Source organism: Necator americanus, chromosome III (assembly GCF_031761385.1).
Source record: "Necator americanus strain Aroian chromosome III, whole genome shotgun sequence".
NCBI classification, from domain to species: domain Eukaryota; kingdom Metazoa; phylum Nematoda; class Chromadorea; order Rhabditida; family Ancylostomatidae; genus Necator; species Necator americanus.
Genome location: NC_087373.1, coordinates 4,005,859 through 4,023,696, shown reverse-complemented (window position 1 = coordinate 4,023,696; position 17,838 = coordinate 4,005,859). Strand labels below are relative to the sequence as shown.

Genomic DNA, 17,838 nt, shown 5'->3' with positions numbered 1-17,838 from the left:
TCATCAATTCGGGGTCGGTAAATTGGTACCGGAATTGTCTGGGAGGATAAAACCGCGGACTTGACACATTGGCTAGCCCCGGCAAGTAATTGTATAGGCCAACTACTCGTTCGTAAACCTCAAACGATTCTGAATTGAGGTGAACGTGGTGGCGCATCCCAAGCGAATTGATTAAAGGCATCACTCCACGAATCTGAGGTGGTACGGATTTCAGGTGTATTCGTATACGGTATAGTAGATTATGGGGAGGAGAGTGATTCCGCCCACTTCTTCCTAATTGCCGTAAAAAAACGGCCCGGAACATGCGGCACGGCACAAGGCTGGTGCGCTCCAGTCGAACTCTTTGGAGAAAAAAGTGCGCCAGAACGCCCGAAGTCGTATCTTCCTAATTGCCGTAGAAAACGGCCCGGAAGATACAGCATCGAGCGTTTCGGCGCACTATTTCCTACAAGGAGTTCGATTGGAGCGTGCCAGCACTGTGCTGCGCCGTATCTTCCCTGCCGTTTTTTTTTACGGGAATTAGGAAGAAATGGACGGAATTACCCTCCTCCCCATAATCTATTATCCCTTATAAGAATACTTCACCTGAAATCTGCACCACTTCAGATTCGTGGGGGTGATGCCTTTAATGCCAGACACTTTTATCCTCCATGGACATACGTTTATTCTTGATTTTTAATTTCATTTTTAAATTCAGCATTTAACCAGTTTTTTTTTCGGTCGGCTTCTTCCTATCGTTGACTATTCCTCTTCTGTTCGATGCAGTGTCAGCGTATGTCTCACCCCCTTCTTTCTGTACAAGAACTATTCCTGGAGAATGGATGTGGATCCAGTGAACATCCAATATCCAGGAAGAGTTCTTGAACAGAATCGCTTCGACCACAGTTCGTGTTCAGCTGATCCTATGTGACTACTTCACCATTTCTGGAGTGTTTTCTTCCTCGAATAAATTGATTCCTTGGAGAACAAGGCGGTGGTTCTAAGGTACTGCAGATAGCGGTGGCTTTCCACTAGAGAAGAGAAATTCTAGGCGTTTATAATAACGCTTAATAGTCGGACATTTGCTGGATCAGTTCCGGAGAAATCCCTTGTATTTTCCACGCATATGATGCTCCAGTTAGTGATCAGCAGCAGGCGTATCGGATTCTTCTCGTCGAGATCTGATCTCGCTTCATTCTGCTCTTCCACTTTTCTTTTTGTCGCAGCCTTTTGGTAGGCAATTTTTAACTCGGATCATTTCTTGCCACTTTCCATTTCTCGCCTTCTTGGTGTGGTCCTTTCCTGGTCTATTCCTTCCTGTTTTGTGATCGTTTATCTGTTTTTACTCCAGCTTTTGTCTGTGCATGCTACGCCCCTACTGTTCCCAGGCGTCGCTAGTGTTCATTACTCGTTTCGTACATTATTGACAGGTATTGACAGGGCAGAGGGGAAAGAGGCTCCCAGAGCTGCTCGAACTACGTCGCAGGACCGGAGCATGAGGCTAACAAGAGGTCCTCAAGCATAGCGCGATCATTTTTCGTGAAAGCGATCCGTCCTGCAGATTCTGAGCAGGACCGACATGGATCGTGGGCAGCGAGAGCCCATCTCCCGTCCCCCTGTTGATCATTTTCAACATTGTAGCCTACCACGACGAAGTATAGCTGCAACCTAGGATTCTAAACCTACACTAGTAACGTTTCCGTGCTTTTGATGCAGTTTTCAAGCGTTAATTCTTAATTCTTACCTTCCAATGCTTCGATATGTTCTTCAAACGTATCCTTGTTGCCAATGGCACTTGGATTTATGACATCCAATCCAAACGAGCTACCCTGAAATGAGAGAATGTTCGAGAAATTCCCTGATAATACGGTAGTTACGGCCGGATTCTCGATGAGAACTGGTTGACATGTTGTTACGGGTCAAACAGGTACCATTGAGAATTCGAAGAACAAAAAAAAGAAGAGTATAGTATAGGAAAAAGAAAGGAGAAAGATGATAGGGAGGAAAGCAGATCACCCATCCATGGCGGACAACAAAATAGAAATGACCGGTGATGACAAAAATGGTGCGTTACTCACATGTGACACGTCATGAGGTACAGGTTAAACGTGCACGAACGTGCCAAGACGTGTAAACGCCGAAGAGCGCATCGTAACGAGCAAATTCACATTCCTAGTGCTTTCTAAGGATAAAAGTAATGCTTTGAGAAAGGAGAGGAAATAATTTGAGACCGACTAGTTCTGGAAGATCATGAATACATCGTAGGTCACCTAACATTCAAATTCTAAAAGTTTAATGAGCAAAGGCACGTGATTTCCACGTGTAAAGGAGAGAAGACGCTTGTTTTCAATGAAAAAATGAACAAGATCGTCCTTCTTCTATTCAGGATTTTCAGTGCCTACTTTCCTACTGGAACAGGTGTACCGTTCCTATCTTCGATCCACTGAAGAAATGCTGGGGTCTAGCCGGAAATATACGGTTAAAAGCTTGCGCAGCATGTGCAAAATACAGAAATAAGACAAAACCTAGGAATTTCATGTGTCCAAAAGCTCTTTCCATAAATAGATCCTTTCAATAGGAGTAACACACGTACTTTTAGTGTTGTCGTTCAGTTACAATAGCGTTTAACAGTACATATGTATCGATTCTGTCGCTACCGCTGGCGTTGGCGATGACGTCATTGAAGGGTATTGATTGTGGGCAGGTCGGCCTCCGATCTATTTGACCACAATCAATATCAATCTATAGTCGTGTCAAAACGACATGAATCAAGTGTGATTATGGTGCGTTTGCGTACGCGCTCGAAACGGTGCGGTGGAGTCAGCAGTTGAAACCGAGATGGGACCACCGCAAACTGCAGCGATTGGTGGCGCTAGCAAGGGTTAGGAGCAACGCTACTAACCGCTACGCTTCATCGCACCGCCAGAGAAGTCGCGTACGCAATTGCACTGTGGTTTATATCGTTTTGACCTTACTATATGCTGGTATCCAACATCCCCAACAATGACGGAATACATCAGTGGATCTAGTACACGTCAGACTAATCAGACTTTCGCCGCGTATACTTCCTTCATCTCATTCGAATTTCCTCAAATGAAACTAAGCGTAGATTCATGTGTTTCTAGTGACTTCAACAACTTTTGACCTAAAAAAATACTACTTGAATAGAAAAACAGACCAAACACTTGTAGAAGTGTAACAACCTACCAAACCTGAATCGATTAAAACGATCGATTCGAAATTAAACTAATTCAGGTCAATCATAACTCCTATCTTTAGTATTCTAACAGCTTTCTTTTCCAGGTTTCTTTACCACATACACATCAGAATTTCAACCGAATCTTGGGATGCTTGATCAGGTACGTGCCGCGCGCGCATCAGAGTGCAGCGTCATTGTGCTCTGCGTCCCTGACGCACCCACTATCTAGTTTGAACACGTGTTGCAGGTGCAAGCACTGCGGTGGGTGAATTCTGAGATCTCAAATTTTGGCGGTGATCCGAATCGTATTACCGTATGCGGACAAGGTGATGGTGGATGCGCTGTGTCTGCACATACATTAAGTCCACTAAGTCAAAGTATGTCGCTACACATTATCGATTGGCGAAGCGATACTAAGCAACAACAATCCTTTAGATCTCTTTCAACAAGCGATCATTCAAAGTGGACCTCTACAGAGCTGCTATTCTCCCGAATTATCGTACAACGCACCAACTCAAACAACACAAACTCCAACGTTACAGTACGATGCTGGTGTACCGTATATTCCACTAGCGTCACAAAACAATCCGAGTTCATACAATCAAGAGAATTCTGCTTATCAACAGAATATGAACCAAGGTTCAAACTACAACTCAGGAAGTTCTAGCTATAATCCATCGGGTTCAAGTTATACTTCTTCCAACGTTAGCAACACTATTTATGGGACTGATCCAAATCAACAACTCGCACAACAGGTGCCCGATTTATTGATCACTCTATGTGCATTATTGATTCACTCCTGGAAATTTTTAGCTCTGCAATATAACGCCAGAACAATGGCGTCGTGGTGAATTGGGGGATTTGAGCAAATGCTTGCACAACTACACTGTGGATTTCTTCGTGAAGACCGAAGGAGTGAGTTTTAACGCTGGAAGACCAATAGTTCTGTAGCTGGAGCAGTTTTACTAGTAATCGCCTACAAGGAGTAGTTATAGTTGGTTCAAAACGACATCAAGCACGGACAGTTGCGTAAGCGGCTGCGCTCGAAGCGGTACGGCAAACCGTAGCAGTTGGAATCTAGTGGACTCTTGTTGACACCACTCCTCGTTGTAGTTCGCGATGGTCCCACCCCGATTCCACCGCTCCGCTTCAAGCGCAGCCGCTTACGCAACTACCCGTGCTTGAAGGCATCACCCCACAAATCTGGGGTGGTGCGGGTTTCAGGTGGGTTATGCCTGTACGGGGTCGGGGATTATGAGGAGGGTGACTCCGTTCATTGTTTCCTAATTGCCGTAGAAAATGGCCCGGAAGATACGGCTTTGAGCGTTCCGGCGCACTATTTTCTACAAGGAATTCGATTGGAGGCCGCCAGCACTGTGCTGCGCCGCATCTTCCGGGCCTTTTTTCACGGCAATTGGGAAGAAATGGACGGAATCACATCCCTCTCCATAATCTGCTATCCCGTGTACAAATACTCCACCTGAAATCCGCACCACCTCAAATTCGTGGTATGCTGCTTTTAATTGACCAAACCATCGAACTAAGCAACCAGCCGATCAATAATTTTCCAGGCGAAAACTGCTACATGGATGATAGTACGTGATGATACTTTCCTACCTGATACTATCCAGAACCTAGCTGCACGCCGTCCACCTATTCCAATTATTATAGGAACAGTTCAGGATGAAGATGCGGATTACGGTACTCTACAATACCGTAAAGTGTTCCCTCTCGGCGTCATTGTTTTCTCTCGATTTCAGCCTTTAAACTCGTCGCTGATGGTCAAGCTAACCAGAGTGAAGGTGAAATGTTCAATACGTGGATGGTGGATTTTGCCATGAAAAACAAATTAAATGCTACTACAACTAGTAAGGTTAGGTAGAGTGCAAACGACCAAACACGACCTCATCCTCTATCGTTTCGGATTTTAGATTTCTAACATTATATCGCAAAATTACAATATTACAACCGGTGAACAGCAATATGATACCAGGTAAGGTCAGGTTTGTTGATGTAAACGAGTGAAACAAACAAAATAAAGCATTAATCGATATCTGAAGAAATAATGACATTTTTTCTCATTTGTATCATTTCAGTAGATCACAAAACACTGGCCAATACGTTGGCAATGCAAATCAGCCAAATTACCAGCCGAGCGTTTACGGTTATAGTAACGAGAACAACGGCTACAGTAATCCTATCGGATGTGCTACTGGACAATGTCAAAACGTCGGCTGCTTTAATCCACCATGCTATACTCAAACCATCACATCCAATGGATACGGTAACCAAGGCAACGTACAGTATGATCAGAATCAGAACACCGGCGGCGGATATGGCATCAACTCCGGCTACAGTACTCAGTCCCAAGGTTATAGTAATCAACAAAGCGCCTACAGCAATCAAAACAGTGGATTCCAATACATGGGCGGAGCGTATAATCAATCAACGAATGGCTACAATGATGGAAATTATGGATATAACGTACAGTATGATGGGAATGTCGCTCCTACTACAGGAAATGTACCGCAAAATATAGGCTACAATAGTAACGACTATACCGGTCAAGGAAGCGGTTACACATCACAGAATTCTGGATATCTGAGTCAGAGTATCGGCTACAATAACCAAAACTATGGTTATAGTAATCAGTATAACGCTAACAATAATCCACAGTACACCTACAATCAAGGAAACAATCAATATCAGAATGTGGGGTCTGCAAACCAAGCAGGAGCGCAATACGATCAAAATGTATGGCACTTTTTCACTAGACTATGATTTCGATACATATTGATCGTCACTATTTCAGGGTGGTGTCAACTACTCGCCATTGGTGGTTAATAACCCACAAACAATCGACTCACTCAAAGCGATATCACAGGTAGCATCATTTCTCCGGATAGAATCGAAATCAATCGATAATCGAACTTACCGATAGCCCTCCTTTGTAGCTACAATCGGATGCGGGAATTGTATCGCAAACTGCCACGGAAATAGATACATTTATGAAAAACGGCAATCAATACGTTAGGATCTACCAATTCACACATGTTACCGACCTAGGACGACAAAATGTCCCAGACTTGGGACCATGGAAACGTGAGTTGATGAAAACATGCAGTATCGGGGAAGAAGGCTCCTAAAAACACTCGAACATCGTTGCGGGACCTGCGCAAGGGCTCTGTAAGAAGTTCTCGAACATGTCACGTTCACATCTCCCTCAAAAATGTCACGTTCGTGTTTCGCGAAGACGATTTGCGCCGTCGGTCCTGAGCAGAACCGCTTGGGTCCTGGACAGAGGGAGCCATCCTCTTGTTCCCTGCACCATATCTATATGGAGAGTTTTGCATGGATCTTACTCTGTACTTGACCTTCTGTACTTCGGGAACGTGGAGGGAGGTTCCTAGCAATACTGGGACTTCGTCACCTGGGGAAGGGGTCCATGGGAGGTTTCCGAACATGACGCGTTCATACTTTGCGAGAACGATTTGTGCCGCCAGCCCAGAAAAATACTTATCCTGGACAGTGGGAGTCTCTTTTCCGTTCCTCCTGTACTCCATCACCTTTGCGACGCTTCAATAATGTTGTTTTTGAGTTTTTATTTGTTTATAGCTGTCTACAAAGGTCAGGATATGATCTTTTTGTTCATGAGCGAAACTGTTTGGAGTTCTGGCACTCCAACCGCAGATGATCGACGAATGGCAGACCAAATGGGTGACCGATGGACACAATTCGCAAAAGAAGGGTAAGAGTTCGTTTCTTCTCCAGCAAAGCAACGTTGTGCCATGTTTTTTTTTTTGTTCCCCTAAGATTCTTTTTATGATCTACAGAAAGTAATCATCAGAGAAGGCTCCAACTTTGTAGTAATTAAGGAGCAGTGACGTTACGCATACTTTTATAGTCGGGTCAAAATGACATGAAGCTCGGGTCAGCTGCGTAAACTGCTGCGTCGCTCGAAGTGTCGCAGTGCAACTTGAAGGCATCACTCCACGAATCTGAGGTGGTACGGACTTCAGGTGGAGTATTCGGGATGGGAGACTACGGAGAAGGGGGTGATTCCGTCCATTTCTTCCTAATTGCCGTAAAAAACGGCCCGGAAGATACGTCTTCAGTCGTACTGGCGCACTATTTTCCAGAGAGAGTTCGACTGGAGCGCGCCAGCCGTGTGCGGCGTCGCATCTTCCGGGCCGTTTTTTACGGCAAATAGGAAGAAATGGACGGAATCACTCCCTCTCCATAATCTCCCATCCCGTATACGAATACTCCACCTGAAATCTGCACCACCTCAGATTCGTGGGGTGATGCCTTTAACGGTTAGAATCTGGAGGAGGGGGTCCTGCTGACACCGTTCTTAGCTGTACTGTAATTTATGTAATTCATGATGGCCCCAATTCGATTCTAACCTCTATCTCCACCTACTATATGAACGCATAGTACGATCCAAAGTTCGTGACCCCTGTGGTGCGATCCCTTGTCTATTAAAAATCCAGCTAAACATTTATTTTTTTACATTTAATTCGTAGTCTGGAATGGTACACGGATGAAAGACGCTTTGCATACGTGCGGTTATGCAAATATTACGTACAGTTGCGAAAAACACTACCAGAAACCGTTCAACTTTGCACTAACCTCTGACGCAATATTGCACCATAAGTCAAATTTTTTTTAGGTGTGTGAGACATCAGTCAAATATTTGAAAACTGCATTAAGTAGTATGAATGTGTGATAAAAAGATACATAAACTGGACGTAACAATTAAAATCCACGTAATTTTAGACAAGTCTCTAATTGGCAACCGTCAAATCCACAAAGTTACACTTACTGTGATCTAAATCGTCAACCTACTGTACAAAATGGCTACGCGCAACAAGCACGATCGGTGTTCAATAATCAAGTCTATCCGATAGTTCAGCAGGTATTTTGAGAAAATTAAATAGACGAAATAACATGAAGAGTGCAATGTTTATTTTAGGCTCAGAACTCACCTATGCTTTACGATGCGAACACATCTCGGTCTCCCATGCCTTCCTCTTCAAACTCTGTTTCCAGACCCGTACAAGTGCAATATTCATCAAATGGCCCGCAATCAAACACATTCCAAATTTCTTTCCAATTAAAAGATGTTCCTGGAAAATGATGATTTTATTTTTATATACGTTTAAATGTACAATAAATTCGTTTTATTTTTGATCTTCTGTTTATCTTCTGATATAAACGAAATGGTTTACAATGGGATTTTCAAACTTACTGGCTATTTTTTTCTACAACCATAATAAATAACTGGTGGTGGCCTCGCTTCCTTTTATCCTTCTACTGAGCCTCTTCTGCTAGAATCTCTTTACAAAATCTGATTCCGATTCGCTTTACTGCTACCTCGATCGCAATGCATTTTGAATAGGGCGTATATATACGAAACTATAAACGTATATAATATTGAGTATGGGTGTAGATTACAAGTATGAGTGTGGCTTCGCTCAATTCTCTCTAATGTCCTTGAAATACGGCGTTTGTTCCTACGAGGTATAGTAGGGTGAAAACGACATGAAGTACGCACGCATTTGCGTACGCGACTTCTCTCGAGGAGCTGCGATGGAGCGTAGCGGCAAGGAACGCGGTTAAAGCCTTGCTGGCACCTCCCATCGCTGCAGCGGTTCGCGACGGTCCCACCTCGATCCCAGCCTGCGTCCGTTTCGAGCGCGTACGCAAATGCACCCCAACTTTACTTGTGATTCATGTCGTTTTGACCAAACTATATGTAACCTACATCTTCTCTCCTACAAACAAGCCCTCTCTCTCTTCTTGCTTATAATCCTGCTTTCAGTTCCCAATGTTGACGCAAACTTTGTGGATTGGTAGTAATACTACAATATGACGTTCTCTTAATCCAAGTTTTGGCTGACATCTGTAAAGGATAAAGTTTCTGGCGTTGATCAATCTGCTTAGGATGCGCGCTCACTTCAATTCAGAATCACTTGAGGTTTACGAACGTGTAACTGGCCTATACAATGACTTGCGGTGGCTAGCCGATGTGTCAAGCCAGTGTTTTTATCCACCCAGACAACTCTGGTACCAATTTATCGACCCCGGAGGGATGAAAGGCTTGGTGAGCACTAGGGCGGATTCGAACCTGCGATCGATCGTGCAGGAAGCGGAACCTTTAACCGCTACACTACACCAGGTGACATTTCCATTTTTTAACTTAAAGACATCACCCCACGAATCTGAGGTGGTGCAGATTTCAGGTGGAGTATTCGTATACAGGATGGGAGACTACGGAGAGGGAGGTGATTCCGTCCGTTTCTTGCTAATTGCCGTAAAAAACGGCCCGGAAGGTGCGGCACCGCACAAGACTGGCGCGCTCCAATCGAACCACTTGTACAAAATGGTGCGCCAAAACGAATGAAGCCGTATCTTCCTGGCCGTTTTTTACGGCAATTAAGAAGAAATGGACGGAATCACCCCCCTCTCCGTAGTCTCCCATCCCGTATACGAATACTCCACCTGAAATCTGCACCACCTTAGATTCGTGGGCTGATGCCTTTAAATTTTGAAACCGATGGTGTAACGTCTATATTAATGTAGCTCATGGCCGTTTCTGCTCTTTTAGACTGTTAATTTGAGATTGGTTGTTGTATGTTCATCAGACTAGGACCGTAGCAAATTATAGATTCAGTCAGATATCTCCACTCAAGGTGCAAGGTCCCCCTTAAGACCTTGATTTTTCTATTCTATTCTTTCTTTTTTTCTTTTTCCTTTTTCTTTTTTTTTCTGTGTTCTCTTAAAATGTGCGCCAATTCACTTGAGCTATGATAAACCTACACATAAAGTTAACTGAAAGCGACCTGGCTTATTGTTGCAATTAAACGAGCGGCAGCGTTCGTTATGAGACCCTCAACGGCTCCAATCAGAATGTGAGGATGGGGGCAGATCGCCTGTGTCCTTTCGAGGGCGCCTACACAGTTCCACGGCAATTCGGGTCGGAACAAAACGACATGAAGCTCAGTGCAGTTGCGTAAGCGGCTGCGCTCGTAGCGGTGCGGTGAAGCGCAGCGGTTACGATCGACGAGAGACCTTTGCTAGAGCACCGTTCATTGCTGAACGGTTCGCGATGGTCCCATCTCGGTTCCAAACCGTTCTCTGTGTCGCGCAGATTCGAGCGCACACTTCATGTTCAAGTCGCTTCCTCCGAGAATAAACCCTACCACCAAGGGTAGGTACACAAGATTGCGATGGAATGGCACGCTGGTGTTATTGCGTGTGTTATCGCCATACCATGAAGTAGACGCCGCTGTCCGCTCCCCCTTCACGCGTCCGTCGTATAACTCGCTGGTCGCCCTCTCAGGAACATCTCTCATCAATTGAGAAAAGCGCTCCTCGTCATACATAACCTTCCATGGCGTATTTAGAATCCAACACAGTACTAAGTGACTTTATTTTCTATACGACTTTACTCGTAGCTGTAAACTGTTTTCTACGACTTTACTTTATTTTCCATATTTCTACATATATTATTCATAATTTGGTCTCCATTTTACTGGAAAATTTGTACGGAATTTCTTTTTCATTTTGTATAATCTTTTATTGATATTTCTGTGGCTCATTGCTAGTCAGTAACGATACACGTCCACACTAGTGATTTTTTTCTTTCGAAAATCATGTGTATTTCTTTTCTGTTTCATATTATTTAGCTTAGAATTCTTGTAATTAGTGGAAATTGTTTTATATTCTAGTTCAGTATAAATTTTTCACCTTTATTGTCCATTATAGTGTTGTTTCTCCTCTTTTCACAGCATCGTACTCGTACCTGGGGTTTCTAGCTCCTAATAATACTGTACTATAAGGATCACAAGTAGATTTGAAGAAATTATTCTTGAAAGGAGCAATATGTTTAGCGTGGAGGTTCATCAAATAAGAGAAAGCTATGAGAAAGATAGCTTTTTTTCGCATCCAGAACTTCTTTCGAGTAGTAATATTTTCATTTTATTCGAGCAAAGTTTTCGAAGAATTTAAACGTTTAGAATTCTTCTGTGCCAAAGGATTCCTGCTTCATTCTTTATTGTGGAGACAGACACATGTTATAGGTCTTTATGATTACCCTATTCAATACGTGCTGACTTTTTTCTTCATCCATTGAATACCATTTATCTCTCATTAATAGAGGAATGGTAACCTGACGACAGCTCTTTTTCGAATTTGAAAATATAATTGTCTCCTCATTTTCAAAAAAACACGTTGTAACCGTTTTGTACCTTCTCTAGACTATTTTCATTCTGTTCGAGTTACTCTAGAACGATATTATTACCCTTTTGGTCCTGTGGTGATGAAACTAAAAAATCGAGGAATCGAGAAAAATGGACCAGGGTAAGTGGATTTTTTGACATTGCTATTTTTCAGTCTCAAATCCTAAAAAATGTTGCCATTCCTTTTTTCTAGGATTCTAGAAAAACTTTGTCAAAACTAAACATTTAAGCTCAAGTGCTCAGGTATGTCACCCTGATTCCGGAAGATGCAGAAGATATGTGGCACATTTACAATCTTATCAGAGTTGGTGACGTTGTTAAAAGTAAAACTATACGAAAGGTGAGGTTTTACGACTTAATTTTTAATTTTACCGTAATGAAATTTGGTAACCTTCTTAGAGTTTATTTCGACACTTTCCCTTCGATATGTGATATTGCTAGAACATTCTCACTTTCTATTGGAGAGTTACAGTAATGTTAAAACACACACACACACCTTCTCCATCGTGACGTCATCGTGTTTTGAGGTGGTCACAGAAACAGCAACGGGTACAACTTCTAGTCAGCGGATGCACACAGTCCTCACGATTAGCGTCGAGGCAATCGATTTCGATCCTGGAGCAAACGCACTTCATCTTAAGGTGAATCCCTTCAATATCCGGTTCGATATCCTAAAGTATTGACTGGACTCTGTAGTCAGATTTACATCCCTTCATCGCAAAAATACTTTAGAATAATTTTTTTAGTAGTTTTTCTTCTTAACAAAACAAATTTTTATCGATGAAAACATGAGTCAGTTCGTTTCTCCTGCTCTATAAGCACGTCTCTATCTGCAAAAGCATTCAGTATTCATATCCTCTTTGGATACTTATTGTATGCTAGATTCCTCTAGAGCAATACATTCTCCGAGTGTCTTTCCTACATTTTCAGGGCACTTTTTAACGTAATCCCTTTAAAAGTGTTAAGCTGGATCCATTTCAGGGTAGAAACATTGTTGAAAACGACTTGGTGAAACTTGGAGCATATCATACACTTGATTTGGAGCCAAACAGACAGTTTACTTTGGAAAAAACCGAATGGGATACTATTGATTTAGGTTGGTTCGGTACCCCTTTTTTGTTCTTTACCTGCTTTGGAAAAAGCTCTTTAGAATCGATTTCCAGCAAATTTATTGCCTAAATGATTACGATATTTCCTTTACCATGATATTTACTTCATATCTTTGTTCTATAGAACGCCTTGATACGGCTCTCGATCCAGCTGCACAAGCAGATGTTGCTGCTATCGTACTTCACGAAGGATTAGCTAATGTATGCCTTCTCACTCCAGCAATGACACTCGTCCGAGCCAAGATCGACATGCAGGTACATCAACTCAAAACTTAGTATGTGTTGATACTTCTTTTGTTCCTCCAAAATTTTTCTTCTTCAGATTCCCCGAAAACGCAAAGGATTCACGTCTCAGCATGAAAAGGGTATTCAACGGTTTCTTGATGCAGTTTCAGCTGCTTTTATGCGGCACGTGAATTTAAATGTAAGTTTCGTTAAATACTGTTGAGTCGTTCTCGCATTTTTTTTAAAACTCATCGCCCGCTATATTTTTTATCTTCCACCTTCAATTTCAAAAATAATTTTATCATATGGGGACCGTGAATGTGCTTTTACGAATTCTAAGTGGTGATTTTTGACGAGATTTGTCCACAACAAAAGGTTTTTGCGGGGACCACATCAAAATCGTTAGGTGCATTGCATCTATTACTCTCACATATCTGTAAAGAAACTGCGTGAGTTACTGTAGTCGGGTGAAAACGACATGAAGCAAAATCCAGTTGCGTAAGCGGTTGAAACCGAGGTGGGACCATTGTGAACGGTAGCGAAGGTCCCGCGTCGATTCTAACTGCTACGCTCCATCGCATCGCTTCGAGCGCAACCGTTTACGCAGCTGCATCGTGCTCCATGTCCTTTTGACTCTCCTATATGTTGATGTGCATTTGCACCACTGCTTGCGATTAGCTAGTTAATGATTTTGTTTCTTCTATACTGTTCTTCAAACCTTCGAAATATAAAAAACATTTAAAAATATATTCAAGTTCCTCTTTACTTCTCGATTGTTTGAAGCTTTAGGTGATCAAATGCGTCCTTATCGCTAGTCGTGGGTTTTTAAAAGAGCAGTTTCTTGAGCATTTATTGCAGTATGCTGATGCGCAAGGCAAAAAAGTAAGTTGCTGCTCAGTTCTTCTTCAGCTTATTACACAAAAGAAGTCATAGAACGTTGAAAGTACAGATTACAACCGAGCAACGCGGAAAGTTCATGCTTACCCACTCCAGCAGCGGTTTCAAACATGCTTTGAAAGAAGTTTTAGAAGATCCTGCAGTGGCCGCTCGACTAGCAGACACCAAGGTGGTTTTTTCCCCTAACTCTGCTTTGGTCTTGGCTTTTTTCTCTGTAACTACTCACATCTTTGGAATTTTGCGGTTAGCCTTTCTAAATTCTTCCTCTGATGGAGAGATTTCAACCTCTAAACTTCATTTTTTTGTAATCTCAAATAAATTTTCTTGAGAACTTTCCTGCCTTCTACTTTATGTAGACCATTTACTACTTAAATTATTGTTCTTCAAAGTAGCACTTCTTTATTTTAAGGCTCAGGGTGAAGTGAAGGCACTAAACACATTTTTCGAGTTGATGTCTACAGAACCGGATCGAGCCTTTTATGGCTACAAGTACTCTTTTTATTGTTTATTCATATAATTTGCTTCAGGTTGAAATTTCACTTCTGCCAACTATAATGATAATTTTAGGCATGTTGCAATGGCAAATGCTGAACAGGCGATCGATACGCTCCTCCTTTCCGATTCACTCTTCAGATCACAGGACTTGGAAACTAGGAAACGATATGTGGCATTGGTGGAGAGCGTCCGAGAGCAGGTTGTTTCGAATTGAGCTTTTTGGCTTTTCTCAACGTTGTGGCGTTTTTCAACTGCGTTCTTATTTCTGAAGGTGAATAACTAAGTCAATCGGAGCCTTAAAAACTAAGCATTAGCCTTAGAGGATTAGTGTAGGCTGAAGCTACTAAGAGAGAAAAAGAAGATAAAGCTTCCAGAAATAAGGACGCGGTTGAGTGCTCTTTTCCCTCGTTTGCTTGACTGTGATAATGGTAAAATATCTATCAAGTGTTGCACGCTTGTATTGACATGTACGCGATTCGTGTCCCATTGCGTCAGGAGCAGAATGCTAGGGCCATATCGAATATCACACAACTGAAATACATATCGGTTTCTCCTAGCACTACAAATGACGAGTGGTGGTCTTAGTCTTGCAGCGAAGTGCCTTTGCACTGAGTTTGCGTGAGAAAATAAAAAAAGGTGAAAGAAGGTGTCTGTGGTTCCATTTTCAACGAATTTGTGCTCTCAAAAAGAAATCCATCTGATGAAGGGTCTCAGGGATGTGTGTTATGGAAAGAAGACTTATGAATTGCTGTGTTTAGTTTTTTTTGAGGAACATAAGTGCAGGGAATTACATTTGGTTATACTTTCGCTTTTCTAGTTATATTCCTGGGAATCTACTTAAATATGAAACAATTTCAGTGAGAACGTGCAAACTTGTCGTTTTCCTTATAAGCCCGTTAAGAAGACAGCTATTTTATATTTATGTACTTGTCATTTGATAAGAGATAGGGTGCCACAAAACGTGTTATTTGATGAAAGCTCCAGGATGCTTTAAAAGAGTGGTCACTAAATAAATGAAGATTTTTCCCCTTCTTCTGCATGTTCTTTTTATAGTAGTTTCAGTTACGTGCGCTTTGAAGGTCGAAATAAGAAATCAGCAAAATCTAATAACTGTCCTCTGTCAAACTTCTTATACAGGTACTGTAATAGAAATGTATTTTTAGTAGTGGGGATAGGAGATATCGAGACAAAGCGCAAAGTATGGTGTTGTTTTTTTTCAGCCAAAAACTAGGGTCATTCTTGTTTTTCTTTCCATTCGGTAACTTTTGCCTGGGGATTCCTTATTTGCTGACTTTGGAAGTTATTTATGTAAGATTGTTCATTTCTTGCAAATGTGTTCGGATCCTGAAGAAATCGGATAATTAAAAACTCAAAATAGTGCTTGAAAAGTGAATCTTTGTCCCATAATCGTACTTAAGCAACCTCTACTAGGACTATTCGCCATTCACTCTTAACCATGATATGAATGGTCGGTTCTATTGCGCATAAACCAAATATCGCTCGCTTTTGTTCGCTTTTTGAATGCGTTGCAATGAAGTATAGTCGAAAACTCCTCTGCAGTGGGTTGTAGGCGTATAGGCTGAATAGTAGGTACGACGGCACACCCTCCTTATCGTCTTATTGATCAGAGACTACTGTACACTCTATCGATAGCCTTGATTATTGCTTGTTTCAGCTCCTTATCACTGTTGATAGGTCGAGAACGTCAACAACTTGGTGTTTCGTTTTACTAGATAATGGGCTATGTACTAGATAGTGACAGTAGTACATAAAAAACATCGGAAAGAAAAAGGTAGAGATTAAAATTGAAAAATTGAAAACATTAGATAAGAGATTAAGAGACGTGCCCTTAAGAAAAGTAAAGCAGTACCTTAAGAAAGAGCATAAATGTTGGTTGTTGGTGTGAGATGTGTGGAAAAAATCCTCCTGATGAATACAATCCAGAAAACTCCAAGTATTTGATTCACATAGATATTGTAAGCAAGTATTAAAAAAGAATATGATTTCATTCAGAACGGTAACGTGCTCATATTCTCTTCGATGCATGTATCTGGTGAACAACTGAGCCTACTTACGGGATGTGCCGCTATATTACGATTTCCGATGCCTGATATAGAAGATGATACATTAAGTGACGAAGAACAGAACTAATTCCAATCTCTGTACACAGTTTTTTTTTTGTTGTTTCAGTCATTGATCATGGAAACATAGAATAAGAGTCAACATATGGAGTTTTACTACTGTTGCTAGCTGTTTTGGAGAACAGTTCTTCTGCTTGTTTTATGTTGTTGTTGGTGATTCGCTACGTTTATCTAGACCAGTTTTTTTAGCTCGATGCAAATTGTTCACATCCCAGTGTTTCCTTTCATACTCGTTGTTTTTGTTAAATTTTTTGTTTCACATCGTTACCCTATAAGAATGCTTTCGCAACGTCTCTTGCGCTCACTATCGTTGTCTTCACAATTGGCTCATTTTGTCTTCCATGCATATTTCCCTGTGATCTATTCGGTCGATAACTGTCCTGTGTTATCTATTCTACTTTAGTCATGTCAGTTAAATCGATACGGGCACAATGAAATGAAATGTTGGTATCTAGGTCGTCACGATACTCGACTATCGAGCGACGGCCTAAATTCTTCAAGCGCATAGTTTCTATGGAAGTAGAACCGTTGTGTGAGTAAAAGGTCTTGCCCCGATTTTTTTTTCCTGCTCCATAAATGTTTCCTTGACAGGATCTGAGATTTGTTGATTATAACGATAAGAAACATGTCTCCAAAAACAACTGTATTTGCGGAGAGATAACAGCAAAAGAAATTTTACTAGTGTACTTTGACGTCATTTCTAAGGAGGATGTTTTCTTCTAGAGAGAATTAATTTCGATGACTGAAGAAGTGAGAAGATCTTTTCGTGTTACTACAGGTAATGTCACTAGTTAATTCGTGGATTTGCGTCCTCTTTTTGTGCTGGTAGTGGATTTATTGTTGGAGGACTTATGTGTAACCGAAAATGTAATGTAGCTCTCTCTATATTTCTTCCTCTCTCTCAAAAAAAGGAAGAAATCGGGCCAGAAACGGCTCATTCCTTTTTATGTGCATTGACAAGATACCACCAATCGCTTTCGCATCGTTAGGCATTGTCTGGTACGAATAGGATAACTAGTAAAAACCAAAAGCTTTAAGCTTCCTGTGAAGCACTATATTAGCTAGAATAGCAACGTTTCATGAGCTAACCTTGTACAAAAACTAAACCTATAAGATTGCCTAGTAGAACTATGAATTCTATATGAGGATACGTGAAAATCCCCAAAACTCACCAATTCTTGTGGATTGCATTCAGAATTTAGTGCAACTGAAAAGCAGTGGCAATTCCATCAAATCTACTTGATTATTCTCACCTCAACCGTAAACTTCACCAGATCATAACCTGCTTCATTCACAGCACAATTTTCCGATATTGTTCCACTGAAAAACTGGTGGTGTGAAGGTAACACTCCGGAATAAGGCAGTAGGGATAGAACCTCCTCTTACTGCATCTTTACTCGTGTATCATAGTCCCGAAAGTTATGAAAAGTCCAGTTATGTTCAAAAGAATGTGATTATCTTACTTTAACACTTTACAGAATCAATAATCTTCAATCAAAAATCAACTATGAAGATTGTTACTAACTCAGATTTTGAAAGCGATTGTCAGG

General features: G+C 41.6%; 2 protein-coding genes across 3 annotated transcripts; both read left to right on the top strand.

Moving 5' to 3' along the window:
• Positions 1-817: 817 nt before the first annotated feature.
• Positions 818-8,318, top strand: RB195_008553 (uncharacterized protein; the record flags this gene model as incomplete). 2 transcript variants are annotated; one of them, XM_064195113.1, is made up of 14 exons in its annotated part: positions 818-884; positions 3,283-3,338; positions 3,426-3,555; positions 3,614-3,933; positions 3,992-4,093; positions 4,750-4,879; positions 4,939-5,051; positions 5,110-5,171; positions 5,275-5,932; positions 5,991-6,062; positions 6,133-6,280; positions 6,794-6,926; positions 7,958-8,096; positions 8,154-8,318. In XM_064195113.1, the coding sequence occupies 14 exons, from the start codon at positions 818-820 to the stop codon at positions 8,316-8,318; spliced, it is 2,295 nt and encodes a 764-aa protein (XP_064046258.1). The 2 variants fall into 2 exon arrangements, with proteins under 2 accessions (XP_064046258.1, XP_013300300.2); XM_013444846.2 differs by lacking the exon at positions 818-884 and adding an exon at positions 1,972-2,044.
• A 3,183-nt stretch (positions 8,319-11,501) lies between these two features.
• RB195_008552 (uncharacterized protein) lies at positions 11,502-16,298 on the top strand (the record flags this gene model as incomplete). Its single annotated transcript, XM_013444847.2, has 11 exons — positions 11,502-11,542; positions 11,665-11,761; positions 11,949-12,062; positions 12,403-12,517; positions 12,655-12,785; positions 12,853-12,954; positions 13,545-13,637; positions 13,705-13,821; positions 14,062-14,141; positions 14,220-14,346; positions 16,161-16,298. 11 exons carry the CDS (start codon positions 11,502-11,504, stop codon positions 16,296-16,298), a joined length of 1,155 nt encoding a protein of 384 aa, XP_013300301.2.
• Positions 16,299-17,838: the final 1,540 nt, after the last annotated feature.